Genomic DNA, 10,625 nt, shown 5'->3' with positions numbered 1-10,625 from the left:
TGCAGCGAATATCATAAACGCCTCTTCTTCCCCGCCTTATTTGTACACCAGGGCTAGCTGTGTGCCCAGCTGCATGCGTTAAACACCACGGACCGAGGCGAGCGTCAGACTGACTCTCCCACGTAGTCACCAGGGGCTCCTGCAGGGAGCTCGAGGTGCGCTCGGCTGGCAGGTGGCTCTGGGCATGCGCTGCAGTGGCGAAGGCAGGAAGTCTAGAGCATGTTAAAATGATAAAAGGAGAAGAGGGGAAGCTTTGATCACGGAGTGGGAGCGGGGGTGCTGGAGACGCCTGCGGAGACAGAAGCAAAGGCAGGAGTGCTGAGGTCTTTGTACGTGAGAGGATACCTAATTCCTTTGGAGTCAATCAAAGCCGGGCCGAAACAGCCTCGATGCAAATTGCTGCTCACCTCCTCCAGCGTCCCTGAGCCAGTTTTCCCCACAAGACCTGGGAATGTGGAGGCAGAGGAGATCGTAAGCAAAATAATCTGGGGGTTCCTTTCGCTTCCCTCCCAGTTTCTGAGCCTTCAGGTAACTTCAGATTGTGTTTTCAAGTTTCCTCTACAGTTGTGAGGATAAGAAACGCCTAGGGTTTTCCCTAAGCAGCAGAAAGATCCTTCTATGATCTCTCGATTCAAGCAGCTGAGGCCCCAAAAAACAGCCACTGAGATCCATGCTCCCGGTTGTTGGAAAAGCCCCGGCACAGGGGCTCAGCCCTGCTGAGGGACTCTGGAGACTTCACAGTTCTGTGGATTCGTGGCTATTTCTTGTGTCAGTGCTACTCGGACAGAAAGAAACCACTCAGCAAGACGGGGCTGTTCACACCATCTCCAACATCAGGGCACCTCGACTGCAGCGTGAGATACAGTGTGCTGCTGAGTGCTACCCACAGCTGAGTTGAGACAACACCAATGTTTTACAGGGCAAAGTTTGGCTTTGGTTTGTACTTTTACATCAGAGACAATGCTTATGACAAGGGCTGCTGGAAATACAGAATTCCTCCGAGGAGAAAACCTAGCCGGTAGCAGCCCAACATCCGTCACATCAGCGAAGCCCCGGGCGTGCACCAGCTTGGGGTCAGAGAGGTTACCTGCGGAGCGGAAGGCATTTCCTGTGGTGTTTGACTTTGCTGGTGGGGGCTGAGAAACCGCCAGAAAGGCTCAGCTCTGGTGGTGCTTGTAGCTTGGTGTCCTAAGACAACGCAGCTCCTCTGCCACCAGCTTTCTCTCCTCACATTTGTTTCCCCAGAGTGGTATCAAAAATAATACCTGCAAGCTTCACCAAAATATGTAACGGCGTAGAGAGGGATGCTGTTGTCCTTGCGGAGGAACAGCCTGCAGAGCTCAGCCCTTGTTTGCAATCAGAGAGCTGATACAGGAGGGATTATGCTCATCCCAGCCCCAGAAGGGGTGTCTCACTTCAGGAGACACCAAAGAGCTAACCGTGAGACACACACCAGCAGGAATGGAGGTCTCACAGACCTACAGCTCACACAGCTGGGATTCGGGGCTGTGGATCAGGCTGAAGGGAGACGCATTTGCTTTGTACGGGGCACCCATCACACCCTGATAGGGCAGGGCTGTTGGAGACATGAAAAATGTTAGCTCAAGGGTGGGTCAGAAATGCACGTAGGATATGGCTTTGTCCTAATCCACCTCTTTCAGTCTCCCATGTTCTCCCAGGAATTCACCCTGCTATTCCTCTGAAACCTTGCCCCTGTTTAACGTTATAGCTCTTACATACAAAATCATCCAGAGTGATCACCTTGCCAATATCAACACATTATCTAACTTCTGCCTCCTGGTGTGATCCCAAGACTATTTCTTACCCTGCTGTCAGTTGAGGGGCATGCTCAGGAACTGATCTCTATTCTGAAAAAGTAGCTGCAGACACCTGCAAAAACTGCACTTCAGCTAAAGGTCAAACCTAGCACCAACTGACCTGCGTGGGGCCAGGACAGAACAGCAAGGGACGCGGCACGTATGCCAGCAAAACTGTGCCATGCTCAGCTGCCACCACGGAGCAGGAGAAAGGAGCCTTTGTGCAGCTCCCTGAAGTAGGACGAGCAGAGCGAGGCGCACTGCGGATTTGGGTTGAGGTGTCCTGACGGAGCGGTGCCCGCTGCACTGGCAGAGCGCATCGCTGAGGCGGCAGAGTTGGCTCCCAGAAAACGCCTCTGCTCTCAGGGGACGGGGAGAATTTGCTCCTGGGCCCCCCTTTTAATACGCACACCCCAAGTGTACGCAGACCGGCCATTTAATAATAATACCAGTAACATCCTTGTGAAACAGGAATAATTGCAAAGAGATCAGAAACTCCTCAGCCAAGACAGGCGTCTTGTTAATAAGGCCTAGGTGCGGGATTTGCATCCTCATTTTCCCCTTCCCACTCCCAGACAGCTCAACATTTAACGATGATCTTAGCCCAAATGCTCATTACTGCCCCGCTAAGCGCTGCTGGGGGGCGCGGGGGCTGACACGCGTCATGTTTGCATCAAAGCCCTTATGCTGACAGGGCACTTTTCCCTTGTCAAGTACAGCCGCGCTCGCTTTTCCTCGCCAGCCTCTTTATAAAAAGGGGAGGAAAAAAAAGAAAAAAAAAAAAAACACGCTTCAAGCAGCCTCCTTTCATGTCTGGCAGCAGGTCTCAGACGTGGGCATTGCCCCTCATTTTCCACAGCCCCTCTCCCCCGGCTGCAGGCCGTGCAGTTGCTCAGAGGCGGATGTTTCCGTGTGTTATCCACCAGGAGCCACCGCCGCAACGCCCGCTAACACCCGCTAACGGCGCCTAACGGCTGCCAACGGCCGCTAACAGCCCTCAGCACCCTCCTCCCTGACGGGGGCACAAAATGGCCGCCGCTCCTCCGGGCGGGCTGGGGGCGGGGCTCCCCCCCGCTCCTCACCGCGCCGCGCGATAGGCTCCGCCTCGCGTCAATCAGAGCCCGGTGAGCGTTGATTGGCTCCGGCACGGGAAGCCTCCTCAGAGGCGTTGCGCCGCGCGGCTGTGAGGCGGAGCGGGGCTGCCGGCAGCCCCTGGCCTTAGGGAGCTTTGCGGCCGCCTTCGTCCCTTTTTTTCCCCTCTCCTTCCTCCCTTTCGCCCCTGAGGTGAGCGGGGTGCTGCCCCTGGGCCTCGTGTGGCCCCGGCGAGGCTGGGCTCTCTCCCCGTGTCCCCTCAGAGGCGCTGCTTGCCGGCCACCATGTTTGTGCTCGTGGAAATGACTGACACGGTGAGGATTCCCCCCTGGCAGTTTGAAAGGAAACTGAACGAATCCATTGCCGAAGAGCTAAACAAGAAATTGGCCAATAAGGTAATCTGTAGCGTGGTGTAGGCTTCGTGGCATCCCTCTAGCAACTGAGCGTTTTTTCTGCATTTTTATTTCTACACGTGCACTATCATAAAAGCTTAGGTATGAAGGCCGTCCCCACAGACTGAAATAAAAGAGACTGGGACCAGAGACAGCCGTGTATCACCTCAAAGGGGTCTGCTACTCTAATACCTCATGCTGGAAGGGGAAGATACCGAGGTAACAGATGGGCCAGAGAAGCATGGAGAGAAGTCACTGCTGTCTTGTGTGTAGGGTAACAGTATGAAACACAGCCTGGAAAACAAACACAAACCCATCATGGGGGAATTAAAAAAAGCCAGTGTAAATAAATTTAGAACATTAATACTGGAAGAGAAGTGACAGTGACGGTATGTGACTTGCTCTGCGCTGAGTACAGACGTTGTGGAGGCAGGCTCTTGGCCTTTGGCGCAGGCTATAAAGAAGCGTTGTGTCATAGGCCAGGAGCTCGCCGTTTCCCCGTGCAGCCCATGGGATTGTGGTTAGCGTGCAGCTTTCAGCATGAGGCAGGTGCAGATGTCAAAATGCAACTTGTCAGTGCGAACAGAGCTCCAAAGAGCAGCCCCAAGCAATCTAGGGTTGAGGGTGGCAGATCACAGGGACAGGTTATGAAAAAACTCTTTCATCCGCTGATGACTAGTAGGTGCCTCAAATGTTGTAGGCTAAGAAGCCATGTTAGAAGTGGCAGAGAAACCAGGAGCTCTCATTTCCCCCAAGAGCTATAATTTAAGACAAAGGGAAGTCTAGAGGCCTTTGAGAACACAACCGAGAGAGAAGCGTGTTTGGCCTTTGAACAAGCATTGAGGCTGCTGAATGATATCTGTTCTTTCCTGTGGGCAACTGTTTACTCTTGTGGCAGGTCAAGTTTTTTTTACCATTAAAAAAAAAATAAAATTGAAAAATCCCAAGGATTTCTGTTTGTAGCAATGCTTTTTCCAGTGCCAGTAAAAACACGTGCTCCCATAACACTCGAATAAGATAGGGGATCCTCTGAAATGCAGCGTGGTTTGGGCTGGGGCTTTTGAAGGATTGTACTAAACCAGCCTCCCTCCCATCTTGCCACCCTTCTGCTGCCTTCTTTTGAAGAGATGAATGCAGTGTACAAGCTTGAAGGGAGTTAACCTGGTAACCGATTTATTGCTTTTTAAATATTTTTTTTCTTTGAACAGGTTGTATACAATGTTGGTCTTTGCATCTGTTTGTATGATATTACAAAACTGGAAGATTCATACATATTCCCTGGAGATGGTGCATCACACACCAAAGGTACGCTCTTGTCCTGAGTGTAAACTAAGCTCCATTGTTAGTTAAAAGTTTAAAGGAGATTGCTGAAGTTCACAGCAACTTAACTCTGTTCCTATTAGAAGGGCAAGAAGAACATGGCAGAAGTCTCTTTGCGTTTCTTTGGTTACAAATACAGATTTAAAGAGCCAGTCGTGCCTTCCTTCTCCTGCAGTCCATGTCTGTACTGCAATTAGAGCCATAGGTGTTGGATAAGAAAGGAGTTAATTCAATTTTAAATGATTGGAGATCTCCAAATGGAAAATAATTTATATTAATCGTTCTACTTTTGTCAAATATTTTGTCTTTTTGAAGCTTATTTTGCCTGCCCGGAATTTTGAAACATGTTTCTAATTATAGCATTCACATAACAGTTGATGCTTTTTTTCTAGCTGAAAGTTTTGCTGCTTTTTTGTTTGAGACTTAGACAGATCTGGTTCAGCATACATTTTAGGTGACTTTTTTTTGGTAATAATAAATGATTCGTCTCTTTACTTTTGTCTTTTAGCAAATCTGAATGAAAACTGGAAGCAAAGGCATAAAAACAAATTTAATATATATTTTTAAAGTTTGTTTCTTTAAATAAAATAGAAAGATGCATTTTTCTAGCTTTAATTTTCAGTGTGGAAGTATTGCTTGAGTAAATGAAGTGTTTCCTTTTAGAAGGGAACTGGACTGATTGTGTGTGGCTCCCCTCATGTAAATTTTAATGCCAGTAGAACTCACTCCCTACAAATAAAAGCTCCTCTAACACTGAGGAGGATGGCAGACTCTCCTGCTTGCTTTTATCTCCATTCGCTTCCTTAACTTTGAAATACTCCTTGAACCGAAACAGGATAATATGTTCTCTGTGAGTTTGCAAAGAAGTCTCCTGCTTTCAGAAGATGAGATAGCATTTATTATTACCAGACAGCAGGATTTATTACCCTTTTTCTAATTTTATGTAAAAGAGCGGCACTGAGTATGGACAGCTAAAATGATGTTAAATAGCTCTTAAGCGTTCTGCTTTGTCTTAGTATAGCTTCCTTATAAATACTTGGTTAGAAACATAACTGGATTTTTCACAGAGGTTAAATAAGATTTTTAGAGAATCTTACTTACTTTGATAATGTTGTGTACCACATAATTTAATTGGAAGAAGATACATCTTTGCTGACAAAGATAAATGGAGCAGAAGTAGTACAAGAAAGTATCACTTCAGCTGATATTCTTGGCCTCCAAAGAACACTAACATCATAAGTAAAGCAGAGGCCTGCTTCACGTCCATAGTTTTATAGTTTTATTCTGTGAAATTAAATTCTTGCAAGCTTGAAAAGCGGAGAACAAGAAACTGATGATCAGCTGCTGTCATAATTTGTACAAATCAGAACTCTGATTCCTGTTTTCCTGAACAAACCAGTACCTGTAAAGAAGGTGTAAAAGATGCTTGATGCAGCATTTTAGAGGGCATGTAGGATGTGGGATTTTGTTTTAATGGCTGCCACCCTGTGGAAGGAGAACGGTTCACTCGCGTGGTCATAACGTTACCGATCTGTTTTCTTTCAAGTGCATTTCCGCTACGTGGTCTTCCATCCCTTCCTGGATGAGATTCTGATCGGGGAGATTAAAAGCTGCAGTCAGGATGGCGTTCACGGTAAGCTGCAACTTCGAACGTTAGGGACAGAAGAGCCGCAGAGCACTGGGAGCTGCGACGATTTCAGGCAGCGTAACGCTCTGTGTAGGCTGGCTGAAGATGTGACCGGCCTCTGGTGCTGCTCCCATCTGAGGGTGGTTGGTAGTCTGAGCCTGGCAGCTTCCCCTGCGCTTGATGGTTTTGCCTGCAGCTCCCCTTTCCTTTTGTCACTCGTGTGCGTGCCCAAGAAGAATAGGCAAGCCCATCTGGAGCTAGACTGGATTTATTTTCTCGCTTCAATTAGCAGAACTTTTTTCTTTTTAAGGTGGTAGTATCGGATCATGTTGGTCTGAAATACCTTCCATACAGTTCCATGAAAATTTATGATTATTTCCTGTGTCTGAAAACAGCAGGGAAACATCTTTCTTAAGACAGATGATCAACTATGTACTTTATGAAGTACTCAGTTGATGAGTTGCCTTCTGTTATTGTAGGAGTCTTCTGTGCAAGCTCCTCTCTGTGCTCATTTGTTAAGTCAGGACAATGAGATTACCGTGGGTACATTTATTGCTGAATTTGGGCAGGTCCGCTATCTGATCAACCTCAACATCATGAAATCTAACAGGGGAGGTGGGATTGATCTGACTTGCCTTTGGTGTCTGTATTTGACGTGTTACATCTGTGATTTCTAAGCTCTTTTCTTTCACGGACCTCCATAGCATCTGACTCATTTCTTGGAACCCTTACGCTTCCAGCCCTGCTCCAGGCAGCCTTTTCCTTTCCCAGCGGGCAGGAAGACTGTGCCCTCTGTTGCTGCATGTGCTTCAGCTGGGTGCCTGCTTCGCTGCCAACTGAAATTGAGCGTTGTGACTCGAAGAATAATTCCTGCATAATCTCAGACGTCCTTCCTAAGAGGGGAAGGAGAATAAGTCTAGAAATGCATTTTAGGAATTGCCGCGGCACATCCTTGCGAAGAGTCATTTCAGTCTTAATCAGATTCTTTTCTCCACAGTTTCTATTGGATTCTTTGATGATATTGTCATCCCACCAGAATCCCTGCAGCAGCCAGCTAAGTTGTATCCTTTGATCACCTTGGATAACTTCACTGCTTCATCTGAAAAGATTGTGCAGTGCTGGCCCAACAGGCATTCACTGCTGCAACAATGAAGGTGCTCAATGGCAGAAGCTAAGCTGTTGTGTCGGGCAAGTCCCACAGACTGTTATCACAGCTAGACAGGCCTCACGCCTATTAGGTTTTGCAGGATCATTGTGCCAGCTGCTAGAAACGAACGGCAGCGTCCCACGAACAGCCACGCTGTAATCCCTGCCTCTAGTCTTGGCTGCTGCTGAAGACAGAACGCAGGTTTTCCCACGTGGTGCAATGTCTAGATACGTGGTGTGTCTAATATCCTTGCTCGTGGTAGGCAGTGTCTTCCTGGGGTTCGAGGGGTCTGTTTGTTTTGGGGGTGGGGAGAAAAACCCCAACTGTGTGCAGGAAAATCAGAGATGAGGCCCTAGAATGTGCAGATGGTGACCTAGGACAGTGCGCTGCAGCTCGAGAAAGGATTGTGAAGAGGCTTTGAATCGAGAGGATGCTCAAAACTGTAGGGAAGTGATCTGCCAGGTGAAATCGTTTCCATCCTTAGCCCTTGGCGTGGCCAGCGATGAGGCAGAGCAGGTGTGGGTGTGGGAATATGAGACAGAAGAAGGGGCCCACGACCTTTACATGGACATCGGGGAGGAGATCCGCTTCCGAGTTGTGGATGAAACCTTCGTCGATACATCTCCCACGGGCCCAAGCTCTGCAGAGGCTTCCACTTCAAGCGCCACAGAAGAAGTCCAGAAGAAGGAGGCACCCTACACGCTTGTGGTAACAATGCGCATAATTCGCAGAGCCGTGTAAACAGCGTGGTTTGTTCTAGGGCTAAAACAGCATCCCTTTCCCAAGGAACTGATCGTGTTAAACTGACCATGAAGCAAAGAAAGTCACATAATCAAAGGAGTGGGAAAGGGGAGAAAGGAGATCGTTCTTGCGGTCGCTCTGTGCTTGCAGCGTGTTTTCACTGAACCATTGTGGTTGTTGGTGGAGCTCCTGTCTGGGAGGCTGAATTAAAACAGACGGAGTGTAGATGCAAGAGCTGCAGATAGGGATGAGCATACGAGGGATCCAGAGCTGGGAAAACCACATCAAGGTTTGCGCAGCAGCTAAACAGCCTTTCCCATGCCGTGTTTTGGCGTAAGACCTCCCAGAGCACGGTGCAATAAAAAGATGGATGGAAACCAGTAAGAGCTGTTTTCTCACAGTTGGGGTATGTCGGGGCAGTCAGCACAGCCAGGAGATGGAATGGGAAAGTGCTTGATTCTTCAGGTGCTGAAGGTTTGGTGCAGCATTGACAAGGATTAAGGAAATTAGGGCATTCGCAAGGCTGGGTTCTGACAGCAAGAAGGGGAATACCTCATCTGTAACTCAGGGGGGAGACATTTTGTATTTTTATACGTTTTCCCCTGCATTCTCTATGCGGTTTACAATTGCACGCCCTCTTCTGCTCTGTGTGAACAGGGGTCGATCAGTGAACCAGGCCTGGGCCTCCTGTCGTGGTGGACGAACAGCTAGCTGCAGTCAGAGCCTGCTCCGCAGCAAGTCTTTCCGGTGGATAGTTGGGGGATTACGGGATCCTGCTGGTGCTCGCTGCTCCTTTGAAGCTGAACGAGAACTCAGAGCTGCCATCCTCTGTTTCCCCGTCAGCTTCCAACCTGCCAGATCAAGACAGTCGCTTTCAAGAAATGCCTTCGCTGATCTGTAGAAGTGAATTTGCAGGGACAAAAAGGCCAGAGCCCAGCAGCAGCAAACCCAGCTGGGGCTTTCGTCTCCTGCCCTGGAGGGAAAGCTGGGGAGGTCTTTACTCGCCTGAGCTACGAAGGGAGTTGGATTTTGTGAGTGAAAGCGGGAGAGAATGCTTGTCTAGAAGCGTCGCTTCCTTGGGCTGACAGCTTGATCCCGGAGGGGCAGAATCCTGCCCTTCTTACAGGAGCTGGAGGAGAAACCCCAAAAGACTGGAGCTGAGAGGTGTGCTGCTCTGGAGACTTGGAAAGTGCTGCTGCCGGGAGAGCAGGGGAAGCTGTGGTAACGTTCTGCTGAGAGTGGGAACTTCATGCGTGGATGAAGGCCGCCAAAGAGAACTGGAACGAAATTAGTTTACCCCAAAGTAACTCGGGCTTTATGAAGATGACCACTGCAGAAAGCTACAGGCTGCTTGTGGTGAAGGGAAATACTGTACTAGGTGGGCTGTATTTGTGTAGAATGGGCTCAACTTTGCTGGAGTTTGAAAATGCATGATTATGGACTGAAATGGACCAATGTTACTTTAAGTAAGTTAAATGTGTTTGTGAGAGTGCGTTAATACCAGAAATGGAATAAATAGTAAAAAACCCCACAGCCTGCTCTCCTCTACAATTTCTGGAGAAACTGTTAGCTTCCTGCCTAGCAGGAAGGAAAAAAAAGTTGCCTCCTGCAGTCTAGCTACTTGTATTTCAAGGCAGACCGTGTTGAGTGTCAAGACTAATGCTTTGCCCTGCTCTAACAGCCAATAACAAACAATTGCCATCACCCTCTCTGACAGCAATGAAAGGAAAGAGGGGAACAAAACAGTGAGTAAAATCTATGCAGGGCCCAGTGCCAAGCGGGTGATGTTGCACATAATTACAAAGCCAGCCACGTTTGGCAGGAAGGGGCTGTAATTCCCTGGGATAGCGGGTCTGCTAACCTCCAACTGTGAAAACAAAGCCTGAGTCACCAGCACCCTCCCAGCAGTGCAGTTATAACCCCTTAATTCCTGGTGCATTGCTCTAATTAAAAGGGAGCCTAGAATTCTTCAGGTTCACATAGTAACTGCGGTCCAGCTGCTGAGACAGTAAGCTTACTGAGCGCTGGCTGTGCAGCAGGGCTCAGACATGCAGTCATCTAGACGTGATAGAAACAAACTTGGCAAAAAAATCCCCACCGGTTTTTGTAGGTAGAAATTTGGGTGAAGCAGGTTAGCGCCTCAACAGCCAGAGGCTTCCACGCAGACCCCTCTGTAGACAGGGTCTGAGGTTCCTCCAAGTAGCTGTTGTGCTCAGCTCAGCTTTATTTGCTATTCTAACAAAATTGCTCTCGACATCAAGCTTTTGCTGTGGCGGTGAACTATTCTTGAGCAAATTACTGCATGATGCTGGGAAACCGTACATAAATCACTTATTACCTGCAAGTTTGTCATTACAACAGTGTAACTGATGCCCCGAAGAGGAAGGCAGGGTTAGTCATGAGCATAGCCTGCAGTAGTTAATGGCAGTGGATAAACCTCCCAGGTCCTCTGCTCCTACTGCTTTCAGAGCACTGCTACAGCTGGGAGG

General features: G+C 48.5%; 1 protein-coding gene across 2 annotated transcripts; it reads left to right on the top strand.

Annotated features, from left to right (window-relative positions):
• Nucleotides 1-2,966: 2,966 nt before the first annotated feature.
• Nucleotides 2,967-9,667, top strand: POLR3H (RNA polymerase III subunit H). Of its 2 annotated transcripts, none has more exons than XM_040554439.1 (6): nt 2,967-3,304; nt 4,510-4,606; nt 6,168-6,254; nt 7,246-7,309; nt 7,896-8,103; nt 8,794-9,667. In XM_040554439.1, the coding sequence occupies exons 1-6, from the start codon at nt 3,194-3,196 to the stop codon at nt 8,845-8,847; spliced, it is 621 nt and encodes a 206-aa protein (XP_040410373.1). In that variant the 5' UTR covers nt 2,967-3,193; the 3' UTR covers nt 8,848-9,667. The 2 variants fall into 2 exon arrangements, with proteins under 2 accessions (XP_040410373.1, XP_040410374.1); XM_040554440.1 differs by having other exon boundaries at nt 2,984-3,520.
• The last annotated feature ends 958 nt before the right edge of the window (nt 9,668-10,625 follow it).

The sequence above is a fragment of the Cygnus olor genome, chromosome 1 (assembly GCF_009769625.2).
Source record: "Cygnus olor isolate bCygOlo1 chromosome 1, bCygOlo1.pri.v2, whole genome shotgun sequence".
In the NCBI taxonomy this organism is placed as follows: domain Eukaryota; kingdom Metazoa; phylum Chordata; class Aves; order Anseriformes; family Anatidae; genus Cygnus; species Cygnus olor.
This window is presented reverse-complemented; position numbering and strand designations above follow the sequence as displayed.